General features: G+C 44.3%; 1 protein-coding gene across 1 annotated transcript in view; it reads left to right on the forward strand.

Moving 5' to 3' along the window:
* The window catches only part of Spidr (scaffold protein involved in DNA repair), a 199,049-nt gene that overhangs the window by 164,907 nt on the left and 13,111 nt on the right, over nt 1-21,031 (forward strand). The window contains exons 12-14 of the mRNA XM_048367602.1: nt 14,156-14,243; nt 15,201-15,344; nt 15,437-15,496. Of these exons, the coding sequence (XP_048223559.1) occupies nt 14,156-14,243; nt 15,201-15,344; nt 15,437-15,496 (292 nt within the window). The remainder of the gene's footprint in view (nt 1-14,155; nt 14,244-15,200; nt 15,345-15,436; nt 15,497-21,031) is intronic.

Raw genomic sequence — 21,031 nt, forward strand, 5'->3', positions numbered from 1 at the left:
TCACTTATATGGTGTATGTGTTGTCTTGTGTTCTGATGCATCACGTCTTTCTTTCCTTCCTTCTTTTCTCCCTCCCTCCCTCCCTCCCTCCTTTCCTCCTTCCCTCCCTCTCTCTCTTTCTCCCTTCCTTCCTTCCTTCCTTCCTTCCTTCCTTCCTTCCTTCCTTCCTTCCTTCCTTCCTTCCTTCCTTCCTTCCTTCCTTTCTTTCTTTTTTTTCTTTCTTTCTTTCCTTCCAGTCCTGGGGCTTGGACTCAGGGCCTGAGCACTGTCCCTGGCTTCTTTTTTTGCTCAAGGCTAGCACTCTGCCACCTTGAGCCACAGCGCCACTTCTGGCCTTTTCTGTATGTGGTGCTGAGAAATCCAACCTAGGGCTTCATGCATACAAGGCAAGCACTCTATCACTAGGCCACATTCCCAGCCCCCCCCCAACTCTTATTAAACTCTTTTCTGGGTGACCTATCCAGATGTGGACCTGGGAGCCCAGACCCCCATATACACATTCTTCCCATAAAATGTAGCTTGTACACACTCGACTAATTTGTTATTCCAACAAGCAGTTTCCCTGTCTAAAAGTATTTTATTCTTTTTCAAATCTTCCAAGTAATTCAGTAACCATCTCAAAAGTATCACTAGCCTTTCTCCATCACTACCTATCGCCACATAACCAAGGGACAAAGGTAGAACCTGTGAGCTCAGAAGTATATGACTGTAAGAACTTGCAGGATGAATTGGTGGGTGGGGGAATGCAGTTACAATAGTCAATGCATATCCTTTGAAATTAACAAGATGGAGAGGAGATGGGTGCTTGTGGCTCACACCTGTAATCCTAGCGACTCAGGAGGCTGAGATCTGAAGATCATGGTTCGAAGCTAGCCCTGGCAGGAAAGGCCATGAGGCTCTTTATTTCCAATTAACCACCTAAAAACCACAAGTAGAGCTGAGGCTGAAAGTGATAGAGCACCATCTTTGAGCAAAAAACTCAAGGACAGAACCCTGGCCCTGAGTTCAAGTCCCATGACAGACCAAAAAGAAAAAAGAAAAAGGTTGGGAAGGAGAATCCAGAAAGGGTGAGAATGACGAAAGGGGTGACATTGATTGGGGTGCGTTGCTTTCATAAACTGGTTTGTTGAATGGTAACGCCTTTGTATAGCTATTTAAAGATAATAAAAATATAAAAATTTAAAATTATGCAGGAGGAGGGCTGGGAATGTGGCTTAGTGGTAGAGTGCTTGCCAAGTGTGCATGAAGCCCTGGGTTCAGTTCCTCAGCACCACATACACAGAAAAAAGCCTGAAGTGGCGCTGTGGCTCAAGTGGTAGAGTGCTAGCCTTGAGCAAAAAGAAGCCAGGGACAGTGCTCAGGCCCTGAGTCCAAGCCCAGGACTGGCAATAAATATATATGCTTTTTTAAATTATGCAGGAGGGTCTCTAGTTAGAAAGGAGGGAACTGTGATTCAGTGCTGATTCAAGGCGCTGGTCTTTGAATCATTGTACTTCAGTGCATATATTTGGTTCTTAAGTGAGCTCACTGATTGACACTAATTCCGTTCTTTGTTATCAATCGGGATAAATAGCATCTACTCCCCAATTTGTTGGAATTCAATGAGATTGTGTGCATAAAAGTGTTTTATATGGTATAAAACAACATGTAAGAAGTATTTCTTTGCCCTAGGCATAGTGGCACATGGCTATATATAATCCTAGCTAGGTAGAAGGCACAGATGGGAAGACCAGAAATCAAAGCAAAAAAAAAAAAAAAAAAGAAAAGAAACTTAATGATACTCTTATTTGATGCACAGTATACGTGTCAACCCTGCAACATCAAAGCATAGGTAGAAAGATCACCACTCAAGGAGACCCATAAAATAAACAAGCATAAAGTGCTGGGTATGTGGTTCAAATGGTATAGAATCCAGACAATGTAAGGCCCCGGTTCAACCCCAGTAATTTTAAAAATAATGTGTTAAGTATTTCTTCCTCTGTTTTGTTTCATTATTTGTTTGTTTCATCTTTTCAAGTGAGCTAAGTAGAGACCTAGCTAGTCAAGGCTTTGTTTGTCCCATTTTTACAGCAAATGGGGAGAGAAAGACCATCAAGAGTAATTCAGAAGAAGAATGAATTTGGAAGTGTTCTTTTTCCAAGGAAGGAAATCAGTCCAGTTGGCTATTATTGGACCTTGCAATTCCCTGATAATAGTTAGGGGGGAGATAGATAATGAAACCAGAGGAATTAAAAGCACAGAGTGTATTAATTAAAGTAGATTAAAAATAAAAAACCAAAAGAACAGCTGATAGGGAGGCATTAGAAACAAATACTACACATCCTTCCAGGTCTGTAATTTAACCTACGTAACTAGCTCTCGGCATAGTCAGTCTAGAAAGGTGTTTTGCTTTTTTAATTTAATTTTTCTTTTTCATCTTCCCTGTCCATCCATCTTTCTACCAGGAGAAAGTGAAGTTTTAAAACTTGCAGATTCTCCTTTTAGCATGGCAGTGTAAAGAGGAAGTTCAGTGTTACAGTGCCTGTGGAGTTGGTTGTTGAGTCAGAGACTGGAAGGTGGACGGGCCCAGCTGCCCAGCCTCCCCACTCAGACTGAAAGCTGGAGAGTGAGTTACTGCACAAGCAAGCCTTTCATATGGGGAGTGGGTTTTCTCTCAGGTGACTATCCTGCAGCTGTGAACTTGAGGACGTGATTCGTAAGCACAACGAAACTACTTTCATTATTTTATACAGAATCTCTCATATTGACCAAGGCAGCCTCAAACTCATCCTCCTTCCTCAGACTCCTGTTGAATATGTTTAAATTAGCTCTGCTCTCAATTTTATAGTAATGGATTTCAATTTTACATAGAATGCTCTTAGATCTTGATACTTTACTAATAAAGATCTCTCTGTTTAGTGGATGCTGATGGAATAAGAAAATGAGACTTTGAGTACCACTACAGTTGGTTTCATTTGACCCTCAAACTAGCTGGAAAGTTAGGTAATAGTATTTGTTTTTTAGATAAAGACCCTGAAGCTCCCTGGGTTAAGTAACGTGGCTTCCTCTCTGTGAGCTGGGCCTCTGGCCAGGCTTGTCACATCCCGAAGCCTGTGTTTTTGGTGCTGCAGCTGACATTTAATTACTTCCAGTTTTCAGAGATCCATTTCTGTAAATTTCCAACTTGTTTCATAGTTAGAATCCTACCCTCAGAACTGAAATCCTTTTCTTCTAAGTAATATTGATACTCATATATATTCTTAGTGTTTCTATCACTTTAAACATAAAAAGCTGTCCCAACTAGAATTTTCCTTAGTAACCAGGAGGAATATTAGATCCACAGTAAATACAGTACTGCATTTCCATTGTGGACAGTACAGTATTCATCCACTGATGAGATACATACTGTATTTTACTTCAACTTAATGTTCTTTTACTATGTTTGAATTAACTTTTTATGTTGTTTTAAATTTTAGGCCAAAAAATTAAAATAATAAATATTACATAAATACCTATACACTGCAAAATCCCACAGTATAGTGAAAATTTCACTATATATATATATATATATATATTTATTTATTTATTTAACCCACAATACAGTGAAGCCCAATAAGTAAACTGTGATATAGTGAGGGCAACTGTAATTTCACTGTACGTTTTGGTCTTAGCTATGTTGTTTTTGTTTGCCCATTTTTCAGTTTACTTAGACACTAATGAAGATATGAACTTTTAAGAAGTGAATTTATTACCACTGTTAAAAATATAAAAGCAAGTGAATTCATTTTTCTTCCTAGAACTGCTAGCCACAGAATGGGCTGTCATGAAATTGTTGGCCTTAGACCACACATTTCTTTTTTTTTTCTTTTTTCTTTATTGTCAAAGTGTGGTACAGAGGGGTTACAGATTCATATGTAAGGCAGTGAGTTCATTTCTTGTTCATCTTGTTATCTCCTCCCTCATTTTTCCCCCTTCCCCCTCCCCCTTTCCCTCTCCCCCAAGAGTTGTGGCGTTGATTTACACCAAATGGTTTTGTAAGTGTTGCTTGTAGAATGGTTTGTCTATTTGTCCTTTGTCTCTCGATTTTGATATTCCCTTTCCCTTCCCCAGTTCTGTTTATATCCGTATAAACAGTGTCCAGGGTATTCGGATGAGATACAGTGTAGACCACACATTTCTAAAAAGTCTCAAATGAAGAGTTTCACTGTTGTCAGACACTGGTGCTCACATCTGTAATCCTAGCTACTAAGAAGGCTGAGATCTGAAGATTGCAGTTCGAAGCCTCTTCAAGCAGCAAAGTCCCTGAGATTCTTATCTCCAATTAACCACCAAAAAACCAGAAGCAGTGATGTGGCTGAAGTGGTAGAGTGCTAGCCTTGAGCAAAACAGTTCAGGCCCAGATTCAAGCCCCAGGACTCCCTACCACCACCACCAAAAAAAAGTTTCGCTACTATTTGAAAATGAGGTAATAATATAGTTACTGTTGGTTAGTTGTTGCTGTTGAAATAACATATAAATTAAAAGAAATCTAGTATTCTCCTTTATTTCCTTACTCATTGGATATTCGGTCCAATAAGCAGGTTTCCACACTTTTTGTGTAATATTGTAAACATAGCAACAGAGTGGTCACGATTTGCTTTTTCCATTAAATTTCATATGGTGCCCCTCTCTTCATAAGCATTCAGATTGTGTCTGATTTTACCTCATTAGAGCAGAGCTGCATGTACCTGTATATTTATCTCCTTTGCTTCTTCAGCTTTGTATTTTAAACTCTTTTGTCATGAACTATAAGAAACATGTAGAAGCCTGCCACGCTGGGGGCTCATGCCTGTAAAACTCCCTACTCAAGAGGCTAGATCTGAGGATCGAGATTCAAAGCCAACCCTGGCAGCAAAGTCAATGAGACCCTTATCTCCAATAAACTACCAAAAGAGCTGGAAGTGGAGCCATGGCTTAGGTAGTAGAGTGCTTGCCTTGAGCAAAAGAAACTTTGGGACAGCACGCAAGCGCCAAGTTTAAACCCTGTACAGGACCAGCAAAAGATAAATATATAAAATAGAAGCACGTGGTTACAGTGAGTAATGAATACTAAGTGAATGAATAAAGACTACGTATTGCTGGGTGCTGGTGGCTCACGCCTGTAATCCTAGCTACTCAGGAGACTGAGATCTGAGGATCACATTGGAAGCCAGCCCAGGAAGAACATTCATGAGACTCTTATCTTCAATTAATCATAGAAAAAGCTGGAAGCAGCGCTGTGGCTCAAGTGGTAGAGTGCTAGCCTTGAGCAAAAGGAACTCAGGGACAGCGCCCAGGCGCCAAGTTCAAGTCCCACCAAAAAACAAACAAAACAAACCTATTATGATACCACTAAATTTAAAGTCAAGGAAGAAAAATGTGGCCGGGATCCAGAAGCCACATGTCCCGTGTCCCTGTGTCCCTTCCTGGTAATCGTGAGATTGCATGCATGTGTTTCTGTACAGGTGTACTATTTTGGGTGCATCCTTACAAATCTGTGTAGGTTTGCCTGCTTTTGAACTTCAGAAAGATAACACCGCGGTTATGCTTCTCTGTGTTTTGTTTCTCTCTCACCAGACATGCCGGTGGCGGGCTGCGTACCAAAGAACCCCAGCCAAGTGGGGGGGGGGGGTTGCTCACTTTGGAATGTGTTGTATTGTTCAGATTTTGCTAACCCCATAAGCTTTGTGGGACTCATCTATGTCCTGCACATAGCTCTGGCTCTTGTGTACACTGGCCATAATCTATGTATCTATGCAGGTAGGGGCATTTCCGCCCATGAGAGTCCAGGCATGAGTCCCTGCGGTGTGTCCCCTAGGTCGCCATGGTAACGGAGTCTCTTCTGCATCTCTGGATGATGCCAGGCTTGCTTCTGAAAGTGGACCTTCAATGGCTTTCTCTGTTAGAGGCTTCCCACTGCTACTTTCTTGATAGTTCGCATTTGGCACCTTTTTAGCCTGATAGGTCTCTAATGGAAACTCCTTGTGGCTTAAATTGTAGTTCCTGCTTACTACAAAGGCTACAAACTTCTTGCTCAGTATTGGCCATTTATATGTTCTCTTTGTAAGGTACAGTTCAGATATTTTGCTTATTTTTTTTTCAGAATGTTTTTATATATTTTGGATAGGAGCCTTTCATTCCTTTTATATATATACATATATATATGTGTGTGTGTGTGTATATATATATAGTTTTGTTTTGTTTTAGGTGGCTTTTTTATTGTTGTTGTTGTTCTAGTTAGCTGAAACACCATTAAATTCATCCATCTTTTCCTTTGTGATATTTTTTCCTATTTTTTTTTTTGGCCAGTCCTGGGCCTTGAACTCAGGGCCTGAGCACTGTCCCTGGCTTCTTTTTGCTCAAGGCTAGCACTCTGCCACTTGAGCCACAGCGTCACTTCTGGCCTTTTCTACATACGTGGTGCTGAGGAATCAAACCCAGGGCTTCATGTATACAAGGCGAGCACTCTACCACTAGGCCATGTTCCCAGCCCTATGTATTTCTGAAATCTTTACAAACCCTGAGTCATGAATAGTATTTTTCTTCAGGGTAGCATTCCCAAGGAGAGACTGCTTGACCAGAGGCTGTAATTTGACTTGTTTCCAGACCCTGGGGCAGGGCCTCGGGAAGCCTCATAAACTCTTTGAACTGGCTCGTGAACTCTTACCTCTGCAGATGGGGTCATGTTTACCCGGGCCACTTCCAGCATGTCTCCTTCCTCTAGAAACCTCCTGCGGATCAAATGAGATTCACTGTAGCACAGGGAACTATGAAAGAAGTCAAGTGAGGGGTGTTTGTAAGGATGAGACCTACCGTATACCACATATTCTACATGTGCTCTTGAGTTATCACATTACATAGGTCAAGGTCTCCTTTCGGGCAGTGGAGTGCTATGGAGCCCAGGTTGGAATCCCAGGCTTGGCCTTCCTGCCTCCACTTCCCAAGTGCTGGGATGACAGGCGTATGCCACCGCACTCGGAGCACAGAGCAGGAATGAATCCTCCACCCTGTGTTACACAGTTAGAAAATGGGAAGCAAGTGGCCGAGAGCCAGTTCTGCTCCCATGGCAGTAGCTTGAGGCACAGTCTACCTTGACTGTACCAGAGTCCTGAGTCTGGGAAGACTTGAGGACCGAGAAATCCGAGTCACATACCTAACCGTGAGAAGACCCACCAGCCCTGCACACGGCCTCCTCTCCTTACTAGCAAGGCGGCACGAAAGGACCCACGGGGCGTCCTCAGGAGTGCCAGTCGCGTTTCCAGCCGGGCAGTCACAGGGCTTCCCCTCTCCCAAGCAGGTGGGTAGGGCCCCGGGCTGCGTCCTTACCCCTTCCTGAGGTTGCCGCAGCTCAGGTGGCTTACTGTGTGGTTGAACATAGGGGTGTAACTCATTGGGGGAGCACTTGCTTAAGGGGAGGCCCTGGGTTCCTACTCTCATCACCACCCCCCCGCAATGTTGACGCCCAGCCCCTCGGTGTTTTGTTACTTTTTCTCTTCACTATTTAATATAAACGTTTCTTTTTCTAAACAAGGCCTCACTGTGTAGCCCAGGCTGGCATGGCGCTCTTAATCCTGCCTGAGCCTCCCAAGGGCTGAGATTTACAGCTACCATACCTGGCCTCCATGTCAATTACCTTAATAGACGTCCTAGTTCACGTGTTGAAAGAATATAGGAAGCAGCATTACTTGATACATGATTTTAGGGTCATACACGACAAGGATTTTTTTCAGTTACCAGAACACATTTATAATAATATTTGGTACAAACATAGTTTCTATGAAAACATATGGCCTGACAGATGATGCGTGGAGATGTGGGTGTTCCTGCCCCTGACAAGTGTGTCATGTGACACTGGTGAAACACTAAGCACCACCTGGGGCATGAGAGGAGATCAAGTGCGGGAGCAACGCGTTTCAGGAGTTCCTTACTTCCTGTGCTAGTGAATGCACGTCCGTGTGTGCATGCGTGTGTGTGTACGTGTGTGCGTGTGTGCGCATGTGTGCGTGTGAGAGAGAGAGAGAGAGAGAGAGAGGGATGTACTGAAACGTACCAATGAGGAATGACTTTTTTTATTTTGTAGGTCTTGGCTTGAACTCAGGGCTTGGGCTGTGCGCTCTACCACTTTGATCCACAGCTCCACTTCCGGTTTTAGGGTGGTTAATTGGAGATTAGAGTGTCACAAACTTTCTTACCTATGCTGGCTTTGAACCATGATCCTTAGATCTCAACTTCCTGAGTAGCTAGAATTACAGGCATGAGCCACCAGCACCTGGCTGTCATTCTTTTTTTTTTTTGGCCAGTCCTGGGGCTTGGACTCAGGGCCTGAGCACTGTCCCTGGCTTCTTTTTGCTCAAGGCTAGCACTCTGCCACCTGAGCCACAGCGCCACTTCTGGCCGTTTTCTGTATATGTGGTGCTGGGGAATTGAACCCAGGACTTCAAGTATACGAGGCAAGCGCTCTTGCCACTAGGCCGTATCCCCAGCCCATGACATTCTTTACTATAACTAGCAAATGCTCTATAACGTGTGAAGTCTCCCAGAGTTAGAAATTTTTGCACTGACTCACATGAACAGTGCAAAAAGCCAAATTTCAGTTACATGTCCCTTTCTTTCTTTTTGTAATTTCTAACTAATTTGAACTTGAGAAGACTCTTCCTAGAATCTAGGGAAGTAGCTCTGGGAACTATACCGTGATGTTTCTCTGGAGTCTGACCCCCAATCTCGCGCTCTTGGGAAGGCCCATCTTCCCAGGGCCACCCTCGGACAGCCGGGGGACAGCAGATGTGCATGCCCAGCAGATGTGCATGGTAGGTGTCATTGCTGTCCATTGTTCCCTGTTATTACTGGAATACAATTTTACAGTTGGTATTCCGGCTTTTTTATTATATCATCTTTGTAGAAGGCTTAAGTATGAAATATATAGAGATATTCGCAGAAACCTAAGGTGAAAGGACACAGTGTTCTTCCTATTCTAAATCACCTTCTCCAAAATCGCTACCAACACCGAGGCTGCCAGTACAGCCGACCTGCTGCCGCGACCACCTCGCAGACCCGTGCCGGGCTCACCGGGATGCGGGACGCCGCTCCCGGGCCGTCCCCTGGGGGTCAGGGGGAGCTCCTGTCCCCAGGTGTGTCTGTGTGGACTGGGGAAAGGGAACCGCAGCCATTCCAACCACCAGCACGGATGACTATCTCATCGCCCTCCTCGCTCTGCCTCTCTCCTCTCACCCTCCTTTCACCCACTACCTGTAGATCCAGAGTCAGCTTTCCAGGGAAGATAAGGGCTTTACTATTTTATTGCAGAAGTCCCAGCCCTTTCCTGGAATCTTTGAGATTAGTTGGGTGGGGGCTGCTAGTAAAAGGAAGGAAGATAAAGTTTGAAGCAAAATCTTTAATCTGAAGATGGCAAACAGTTCTGGGTTGGAGGAGTCCTTGCTAGAAATCCTTGTCTTGCTTTAATATTTCCTTGTTTTCTTCAGTGCTGAGCATGGAACCAAACATTGGGCAAGAACTCGGCCACTGAGCTGCTCCCCTGCCAATGATGCCTTTTTAATAACATAGTCCAATTCCTAGAGAACTTACCATTTGAAAATATGCCAACATTGAGGATTTCTTATATATGTTCACAACGTTGAACAAGCATTACTGTTTAATTCCAGAACATTTTAATTGCCCTCAAAGAAACTTCACCATTATCAATAATTACCCATTAGCAAGTATTGCTTTACTTTCTATGACTAATTTTCCTATTCTGGACATTTCATATATATATATATATATATTCTGGACATTTCATATATATATATACATATATATATATATGAAACCATTCAGCGCATGACCTTTCGTGTCCCGTGTTTTCCATTACCAGCATGTCTTCAGAGTTCATCCATGATGGAACATGTATCATAATGCCATTCCTCTTCATGGTTGAATATTATCCCAATGTGTACTTATATCAGAGCTGTTTATCTGGTCACTAGGTGTTACACATTCAGGTTATTCCATCTTCCGAGGTGTTGTTAATAGCCTGCTGTGAATTTTCTCATGAAAGCTGTGCGAGTGTAAGTTGTCAGTTCTCTGGGGTGGACACCTAAGGGTGAGATTACTGGATCAATGCACTAGTTTGCGAAGCAACTGCCCCACTTTATTTTTTTTTTCACATGTAAGGTTTCATATATTTATTCCTGTTTGACTCTGAAAGTCTCGTGAGAAGGCATGGCGAGAAGCCCAGGCAGGCTCAATAACCAAGATGGCAAACAGGCAGAAGAGAGCCTCACTCTATTTTAATCATAGCATATCTAATCTTATTATGTCCCAAGGATTTCACAGTGCCTACCAATTTGTTAATGATTTCCCCCAGTAATTATTCATTAATAAATGAATAGTCTTGTTTAGTATTGGGGCAAAGGTTTATTTCATCCATTGAAGTTTTTGCCTTTTATTGTATAACCAGGCTTTTATAAAATACAAAAGACATTCTTTTTCCTTCTTCTGTTATTTTTTTGAGCCAGAGTCCCATTGTATGTACAGTGGCCTTGAACTCAGTGAATCCCAGACTAGCTTTAAACTCCTGATCCTTCTACTTCAACCTCCTAAGTGCCGGCCTACAAGCGTGTGCCACCACACCCAGAACCACCTTCTTCTTTTCTAAAAATTCTTTTTGGCAGCTCTGGGGTTTGAACTCATGCTTACTAGGCAACTGAGCTGTCCTCAGCCCTTTTTATTTTGGTTATTTTTTCAGATAGCATCTTGTGCTTTCTTTTGCCTGTGACGAGCCTCAGACCTTGATCCTCCCATACAGCTGGAATTACAGGCATGCACCCATGGGTCTGGGTTTGGCCATTTTTCTTCTTAACTGTACCTCAGCTATACCTCCAGCCAAGCATAGGGTCTGATACTAGATGAATTAAATGAGCTTGTCTCTCCAAAAACCAACAACCAAAGGTCATGAGGAACTCTCAAACGGAAGCATTGAGGGATGTTTGCAATACATGCATGACAGGTGCCAGTGTTGCTGAAGTGCTGCTGTGTTCTTCACGGTGTAGTGTGCTGACCGCGGGGACCTAAAGAGGACACAGGTCTACCAGCACAGCTGCTAGACTGGGCGACTCTGCCCCTGTGTAGGCAGCCTATCTAGAATGGTTGCCTGGAGCCTACACTGAGGAGGCTCATATTCTCAGAGGAACACAACAAGCACTAACCAAGCGAGATGATTTCAGATTCAAGGAGGAGAGCGAGGGGGGCAAAGGTGCTTCTGATTGATGACCAAGGAGACCTTTCTGCCTCTTGTCACCTTTTGATCCTACAGAAAATAACCACGACTCTCGATATTGCCTCTGGTGCTGATGTAGCACTTGCAGGAGAAGTGGAGGCAGACAAAGAGCACACCTCAGGAGACAGGCCTTCTGGGCTGGGTGACTATGTTGCCTGTCTCTTAGCTTGGGCACAGCATTAGAACCTGGAGATGGGTGTACAGCCTCACCTCACACACTTGGTGCTGGGAACTGTGAAGACCTTTCCTCCAGCAGACACAGAAGCTCAGGATGACATCAGCATTCAAGAGTGGAGGAGAGGAAGTTGAAAGAGATCTCAGAACTCTGCCTTGCAGATAAAGGTGTCCTCTCTAGACCTCCTTTTCCTGTCTTCCTCAGAGCTGATCCTCAGTGGTTGGAATTGAGAATGTGCCCCCTAAACCTTGACAGGGATGAGTTGGCAGGATTCCTTTTTTAAGTGACTTCCATCTCTATTACAGGCGTAAGTCCTAAGTCTGGGAGGCCTTGGTTAGATTCAAGTACTCTGGTACTTCCTCCTCTTCATTGTATCCTGCCTGCCTTCTGCCAGGACTTCTTTATAAATGAGCCTAGGTTCTTGGAAAAGGTCTCCTGCATTTCAGTAACTAGAGGCTTGTGGAAGACTTGAACACAGTGTTGAAAGAGATTCCCTATTCCACTCCCTGCCAGGAGTGTGTGTGAGCGTGCCTGAAGCAGTGTTCACGCTCACGAACTCATGAGCTCCCATCGGTCAGCTTGTTCTGCTGCACAATGCTGAGCCAGTCTCCAGCTACTGGCTTGTTGGCTTTCTGCTAAGGTAATTCTTAAGTTTATCCACTTTTCTTCCTAGGAAAGTTCATCTCTAAGAAAGACCTATGAACATCCAGGATTTAATGAGGCTAACTGTAATAAGAGCCTATTGGCATGTAAATTATTTTCTTAAGGAAAAGAAGATATCATTTTTCATTATTTGTTCAAAAGATTATGTTAAGAATGAAAAGCATTTGAAATTTCTCACTCCTAGCCTTAGCAAATAGACAGTGAGGGGAAAGTCTAAGTCTCTGAGCAATGTTAGCCACCCTTCTGCTCACCCCGACCGCCAGTCCACTTGCTCGAGCGGGGCTCTAGGTCCCGGCCAGTGCATGCTGACTGATAGGCAGTTGTTGTTGTTGTTGCTTTTCTCTAGAGGTCCATATTGGTTCTGTCCACCCACCCTTCTTTGATTGTAGTTTTATCTGTTTGTTTTGTCTGAGAGAAAACGACCAAGACAGACTCAGGGAAAGAAGTGTTTGGAATCTGAGTGAAGATAATAATGTGAATGTGACCTCTCAATGTCATCCTTGTTACTTCATCTGCTTTTGCAGGGTCTTATCACTGACACTGGGTCCACCATGTTAGGAAAATGAACTCTGTTTTGTTCATGGCCTTAATGTGCTCTTACGGAGTTTTCTTCTTACATGATAGCCTGGGCTAGATAGCTTAAAAAAAAAACACCAAAAAACTAGACAAACTTTTGAGCAAAAATTGCATACAAGTTCATGGTCCTAATAAGAACATTACTAATAATACAACATCAGATATATTGACATTCTACTCTAAAACACTGCTTGCTCATATCTTTTACTTGTTTCAACAATACAGACCACAGGTACTAAGGAAACACAGATCCAGTAACTGACTTGCTGAATGTCTCACAAGTACATCAAGGTGGAGGGATCTACGGAGAGAGAACCAAGTGTTTCCACAAAGGGCTGGAGTAAAGGTCGAAGTTTTGTCTTAGAAAGTCAGATTGAAGACATAGAAGTGGAATCATAGGATGTTTGTAATCGTTTTTCTTACTAAATAAGCAACATACAAATGACTCCTGCTTTACAATGCTTCGACTTAAGACTTTATGACCTTATGATAGTACAAAAGCCATATGGATTTCAGTAGAAGCGGTGCTTCAGATTTAGTTATTTTCAAAAAATCTGATCACAAGGGGAAAGAACTCCATGGTGTACTATTCTGCCAAGCTATGATATTTAATAAGTTAAGTAGATATGTGTGTATATGTGTATACATACTCAGATCCAATATATTTTATATGCAATGTTTTCAAATTATAGGTTTATCAGAATATAACCCTCCTGAACATAAGTTGAGGAACATATACATATATAAGTATATATATACATAAATATATATGAATATATATATATATGACCATCATTTGCTACTGGCTTATGCCTGTAATTCTAGATACGTAGGAGGCTGAGATATGAGGATTGTGGTTCAAAGCTAGCCTAAGCAGGAAAGTCTGAAAGACTCTGTATCATTACTTAACCAGTAAAAAGCTGGAAGCTGAGCTGCTCAAATGGTAAAGCATCAACCTTGAGCAAAAAAGCTGAGAGACAGTGCCCAGGCCCTGAGTTCAAGCCCCAGCATAGTGTGTGTGTGTGTGTGTGTGTGTGTGTGTGTGTGTGTCCTCTAGATATTATACCTACAAAGAGGCAATTTAATTTGTTGCTTGGTTTTCACTTAGCAAGTTTTTCATTCCAAGTTGTGTTTTTGGTTAGTGTTTTCAGTCTTTGAGACAAGATCTAGCGATGTCCCCACCTAACAAGAGCTAGGATTACAGGCATGAGTCACCACTTCTTAAGTGTCTTGTACATAACTGTTTGAGTGGCTGGATATATGTCATAGTACACAGCTTTATAATTTAATGAGCAGTCTCCTATCACCTGTGTCAGTGTGTCAGTGTGCCACAGATGGCTACAGGCCATCTGAAATTGTAGCTCCTTGGCTGATGTCTGTTTTAAGTATTTCAACAGTTAACTGACCGGACACCTAATAGGAGATAATTTGAAGATGAATACTTGTGTCAGAGTCTTTTCTTTTTCTAGGACACCTGGACTCTTCAGTTTGATTGACACTCTGTGGCCCTCAGTGATGCCACTGAAATCTCCCAGCCAAGACCAGCCCTGTGAAGAAGTAAGTCCATTATCCACAATCCCCTCCCTTCTTGGTAGGCCAGTACCAAGCCAGATACTTCCCCTCGATCTCTCTACTCCCTGTCTCTTCTGTGGCAGCAAGGAACCCCTGCAGCCAGTCCTTATGTCCGTGGTCCCATGCGGATGTAATCCAGCACCAAGCTGTGATGTCCTTCCTCCTCCAGCTCCAGAGACCCAGCTCTGGCTGATGCGCGCACGGCATGCGTCTCTGCTTCTCAGAATTCTAATTTCTGGATTCCTAAACTGGAAATGGTATTTTTTCCATCCCCTTCTAATCATTCATGTAACCAACTCTAAATCACTAATTCGATCAGGAACAGGATAGAATCTGTATTACTTCAACTGCCAAGGGAGCCAGAAGTTTCCATTTTTCTGCCCCATCACATTGTTTATGGTAGTGACTCACCGCAGCAAACCTGGCCGAAAGGCGTCCTCTTCCCTTCTTCCTTGAACTTTGTCCAGCAAGGTGCTTTGAGCAGCCTATAACTCTGAACTGTGCCAGGCAACACAGTCGTCAAAAATATTCATGTGTACATTATTTAAGAGGAAGCAATTTGTAAATGGCGTGTTGAGTGTGCCCTCTAAAGAGTAGATTCTAAGCCGGATGCCAGTGGCCCACACCTGTAATCCTAGCTACTCGGGAGGCAAGAATCTGGAGATCATGGGCATAGCCAGCCAGGGCAGGAAAGTCCATGAGACTCTTATCTCCAATTAACCACCAAAAAAAAAAAAAAAAAAAAAGTAAATGGAGCTATGCCTCAAGTGGTAGAGAGATAGCCTTGTGCAGAAAAACACGACAACGCACAGGCCCCGAGTTCAAGCACGCGTCTATAAGCAACCATGTATGTATGAAAGAGCAGATTTTAAAAATATATTTGTTCAGTAGTATATTTTCAACAATACATTTTTGTTCTACCTTTGCCTTTATTTTCAACAGATGAAAACTAATCTACCTCCTCCTGCCTTCTGCTATATCCTCTCGGCTCTTCCCAACGTGGGACAAATTGACATAATCAAAGATGATTCTCTTTTGAAGCTTTACCAGCCTCCAGTGCTCCGCTGCTTAAGAGAACTTGTCCAGGTAAATCTTTATTCCTAACAAGTTCGCCAAGCACTTTGACCATGCCTGTACGCTTTGTATGGCGTTACCAGTCTTCCTCAATGACTTTCCAGATTCCTGAGGTGGCTACCCGGTGCAGTTTCTATGCCAGAGTGCTTTATCAAAGGCCACAGGTAATCTCTCAATCAATCTCCCTCTCCCGCCCTCTCTCTCTCTCCCTCTCTCTCTCTCCCCCCTCCCCTCCCCCATCTCTCTTTGTCTCTCTCCCTATCCCCTCTTCCTCTCCCTTTCCCTTCCCGCCCCCACACTCCGGCTATAAAGAAGAATTATTAGGCATTATTCATACTTCATAACAGAAAATGGTCTTTAAACTTCAGGTCAGCATGGGCCATGATGAGGTGGCACTGCACTCGTCCCGAGCTGGGGTACAGCTCAGCGGTAGAGCACTCGCTGAGCTTGCACAGTAGCCTGAGTTCCATCCCCAGCACCAGAAAAGGACAAAGTGGATCTCTCCCTCCGTGGACATGTGTTGCTATGCAAAGGACTAGGGTAGAACCAGTCCAAACGTCACCTTGTCCATCCCCAAACATTCTTGGCCTTACAGTGTTTGTTTTGCTGACATGTAGGTAGGATGAAGAAAGGACAGAAAACGGGAAACCTGTGTGGTAGAAGTGGCATTTGCAGGATTGAGCTCAGCTACTTATGGGAACACCAGAGCCTTCCAGGGTGGAAGGTACCCTAGAGCCCTTATAAGGCCTTGGGTGGTTCTAGTAGTGTCAGCCAAAAAGAGCTGGGTGTTGGGTCAGCTAGACATGGAAGAAAACAAACACGTGGGCCATCTAAATACGTGGGCAGGCTTACCACTTTGGAGCCTTTGGAGCCACATTAATCCACTGCACCGAGAGGCACAGAGCAGGTCCCATCTGTTAGGCCCTGTCCACTGGTGCGCGAAGCGCCCCGTGCATCTGCTCCAGGGTGGGAGAGGGCAAGGCCCGCACTGCCTTCTCGCAGGGCAGCTGCTGAGGAAACGCCTGAGGCCAGTCGGGAAAATGGCTCGTGGAGGAAGCTGAAGACTGCTCGGGGAGTACAACGTAGGGGCAATGTAGTGACACGGAAGACTGCCAAGTTTCCCCCCACAATACTGGAGTCTGACCGGGAAGCCCCGTGCTAGCCAGACAGGAACTCTGAATCTGACCCATTCACCCCAGGCTTTAATGCTTCATTTTTCAAGTAGGATCGTGGCTTTGCCCTGGCTGACCCTGGGCTGAGTTCTTCCTACTTATGCCTTCCCTATAACTTGGATGACAGCTGCCCACTGGCATACTGACTGAGAGGAGACCTTGCCGGCCTTTGCCTGCTGTCCTCCCCGTATCTGCCTCCTAAGCAGCTGGGGTTACAAACATAAGTCACCATGCCTGGCCCAGAGGCTGACTTTTAACAGACCTGGACCTGGCTGTCAAGATTGGATACATTTACCCAGTTTCTCTTTTAGTCGCTGAACTATTCTAAGGCAAATTCCAGGCCTCGCATAATTTCAGTCTTGCACATTTAATATGAGTCCTAAAAACAATCTATGCTTTATATACAGCCACACATAGGCTGCCATGTTTGAGGGCCTTTTTTTTTTTTCTGTATAAGCTACCCAGAGTTCTTTTCTGTTACACATCTATTCTGAACCCTTCTTTTGGGGGTGGGGGGGTGGGACATGTCTCTGATTATCCTTAGAAAGAGCTAAAGATTACCAGAAAAATATGCTTCTTCTAATCAAGTTACTGATGAGTTTACAAGTATTGAAATATCACTAAATTTGTGTCATCACAGATGTGATATGTCAGTTTATCCCTTCCTCATCTACATCAAGAATGAGCAGACTATCCTTGTGAAGGAACAAGTAGATGGTATATAATTCTCCCAGGCCATATGGTTTCCAAGCAATGAATCATTCCACCATGTAGTACAGAAACAGACATATTGTCAGTCATAACTGGATAAAACCTTATTTATAGACATTGGAATTTAAATGTTATATAATTGTGCCACAAAATAGTCTTGTGGTTTTTTTCAGCCAACATAAGAAATTTAACTTTTAAAAGCATACTTAGCAGCCAAGAGCCAGTGGCTCACGCCTGTCATCCTAGCTACTCAGGAGGCTGAGATCTGAGGATAGAGGTTTGAAGTCAACCCGGGCAGGAAAGTCCATAAGACTCCTATTTCTAATAAACTACTCAGAAAAGGCCCGGCGTGGGGCTGTGGCTCAAATGGTACAGCACTAGCCTTGAGCCAAAGAAGCTCAGGAGAAGCACCCTGTCCTGAGTTCAAGCCCCAGGACAGACAAAAATAAATAAATAATAAATAATACTTAGCTTGCATGCTGCATATAAGCAGATAACGGGCCAGATCGGCCTCAGGCCGTAGTTTACTGACACACACCCCCACCCCCCTGCCCCCCGTCTACAAATCTTCATTGGGCTCCTTGTGCGCTGTGTGCGGCTCAGGAGACAAGGCCAGGGTTGGCTTGAGTGCGGTACGTGCATCTGAATGAGTCCATGATGTGTCTCTTACTTTGCAAACGTGAGGTGCGCTGAAGGCCGAGGTTGTGTTCGCGGACGAGTCTGCAGAGCACCGAGTGTGTAAAGGCGTCCCGAGCATCCGTCCCATCCTGTTAGGCCAAAGCGCGTTCCAGGCCCGAGGTTAGGCGAGGTTCCCCGTGCAGGCGCCCTTTACCCTGAAGACCTCCCGCTGTCTCCAGAGGCCGTGGACGCCGGTGCTCCTGCCCGCGCTCCTGCCCGCGCTCCTGCCCGCGCTCCTGCCCGCGCCCCTGCCCGAGCTCCTGCCCGCGCTCCTGCCCGCGCTCCTGCTCCTGCCCGCGCTCCTGCCCGCGCTCCTGCCCGCGCTCCTGCCTGTGCCTGCAGCCGAGGGCAGATGCTGAGGGGGGAGTGGGGGGTGGTATCCACGCTCACTCCAGTGCCAAGTGAGGGAGCCCAGGAGGAAACGAGGAGAAACCACGTCCTCCCCCCACCGAACAAGGACACGGGAGGAACACTCCTCGCTTCCCATGGGAGAAGCAGGCACCCATCCTGCAGGGCCACCAAGCCGGGCTCTCCAGGAAGTATGTGCACCTGAGAACGGGGCTCACCAGGAGCAAGTCGCAGGCCGGGAACAGGGGAACAGGTTCCTGGATTCAGGAGAATTGTGGGTAGCCCTTCCATCTGCTGTCACGGTAGAGGAAACCGGCTTCCCCCCGAGGAAATGACATAGCGGAGTCTGTGGCCAACTGCCTACGGTGAAGGCTGTTGCTTAGAATGGCAGGGAATCTCGACTGGAACCCAGGGCACTCATGAATGCAGATGGCAAGTGGGGCTGTGGCTCCAAGCGGCAGAGCACTGGCTTTGGGCGGAAGACCTCAGGGACAGCTCCAAGGCCGCGAGTTCAAACCTCCCCACCACCACCAACAGCAGCAAAGGATACAGTTGCATTTCCATTAAACTAGCAACTCAGTTATAGAAAAACAAAGGCTTTGAAAACTTTTCATTTATGATTTTAAGTAATTATAGATTCAAAGTGTCTATTTCAATGAATATGCCAAGACGCCCCAGGTCCTTTCCCCGCCACCATCGCGTCCACAGCACCCAGAGCACACAGGATCTCACACTAGCACGGGCCACTTTGCCCGTGTGTGTGTGTGTGTACATGTCTGTGAGCTCCAGTGCAGTTCTCTGTGGTCTAGCCTTGTGTCACTATCACCACGCTTGCTGTGATGGACTCTGCTCGCTTGGCCACATTAACCGCCACACCGGTGCCCTTCCCCCTCCTTTCTCTGGCAGCCGCCCTGCTCGCCATTGTTGTGTTCTTCTATAATCTTTACCTACATAAAACCACACAGTATGTACCTGTGTCCATGCCCTGGGATGCGTGGCTCTGTAAGTGTGAGAATAAATGTGTGTGTGTGTGTGTGTGTTGAATGTTGCTGGGAATGGAACCCAGGGCCCGACACATGCTAGATAAGCACTGTCCACTGAACTATACCTCCAGCCCCACCAGATGGCTTAAACACACATCTGTAATCCCAGCTACTCAAGAGGCAGAAACAGAGGGAACTTCAGTTCAAGACTAGCCTAGACAAAGCTAGAAACCTGTCTCAAAGCCAGAATATAAATATAAAGGGCTAGCTCAAGTGCTAACACACTTGCCTACTATGTACAAGGCCCTGAGTTCAATCCCCAGTGTACACACACACACACACACACATACACACACACACAAATTTATTCTCACACCATACAGAGCCAAGCAATCTGAAATTCAGGAATGGAAAGTTGTGCTTCTCTAACAGCCCCAAGGGAGGATCCTGCCGCCTCCTGTCGCCTCTGCTGTTTGCTGGTAGTGCTCCGGTGGCACGCTGTCTCCTCCCTGTGTGTCTTCATGTGGTCCTCCCTGTGTCTACATCAATCCAAACTCCCCCCGTGTTGTGACATCCCAAGATACTGGATGAGGGCCCACCCCCATGACCTCATCTTAACATAGTTAAAGCTATGAAGCCCGATTGATAAATTGCATTCTTAGATGCTTTAGGACCACAACAAATCTTTTTCTTTTGAAGTGAGGGGACACAAGTTAAACCTATAACAGATTGTTTTGAGATTGGCTTTTTCCATTACTGTAATTCTCTAGACTAGAGATTTGTCCAGAGGACTAATGATGTTGAACATTTTTTCTCCTGTGCTTGTTTGCTATCCTTGTTGATGAAATATCTGTTTTTCTTCCTCTCATTTTCTAATTAGATTGCTTGTTAATTCACTGTTGAGTTTTAAAGTTCTTTATGTATTCTACATACAAAGATTTTAAGTTTGTGATTTTCTTAGGGATTATAAATTATCTTTTCATCCTTTCAACAGGGTTTTTATTTTGTATGGTTCAGTTTTTGTTTTTTTCACAGCAGAAGTTTTTAATTTTATGTGGTCAAATTTACCAAAATTTTGTCAAAATTTTATTGTGAAATCTAAGACAAGCCAAATCTGTTTGCCTAGTCTTGGGGCCCACATTTATCTCTTACATTTCTTTTTAGAATATTTATAATTGTATATTTTATATTTTTATTTATTTGTTGTCAGAGTGATGTACAGAGGGGTTACAGTTTCATACGTAAGACCGTGAGTACATTTCTTATCCAACTAACATTGTTACCTCTGCCCTCATTTTTCTTCCTCCTTCCCCCTTTCCCATTTCCCTCCTCCCCCCATGAGTTGTACAGTTGGATTACAGCATATAGTTTTTTAAATATTGCTATTGCATTGGTTTTTCTTTTATCCTTTGTCTCTCCATTTTGATGTTCCCCTTCCTTTCCCTAGTTCCCATAAACATACATACAATCCTCAGGGTACCAAAATCAGTAACACTGACAACAGAGGTAAAGCCCTGGGGAAGAAAGACAAAAGAAAATGACATAATTTCACATGGTACATTGAAAATAGCGACAGTGGTAAACCACGTATTTCCATAACCTGGAGTTCATTTCATTTAGCATCATCTTATATGTTCATATGTACATAGCTATTGAGCTGTTGTGATCTTCTGCTAGGACTATCCTAGATGTGTACTAATTATTACCAATGAGGGAAACCATAGAATCTATGTTTCTTTAGGTCTGGCTCACTTTCACTTTATGCTTTTTTCCAAGTCCTTCCATTTCCTTACGAATGGGGCAATGT

The sequence above is a fragment of the Perognathus longimembris genome, chromosome 18 (assembly GCF_023159225.1).
Source record: "Perognathus longimembris pacificus isolate PPM17 chromosome 18, ASM2315922v1, whole genome shotgun sequence".
NCBI classification, from domain to species: Eukaryota; Metazoa; Chordata; class Mammalia; order Rodentia; family Heteromyidae; genus Perognathus; species Perognathus longimembris.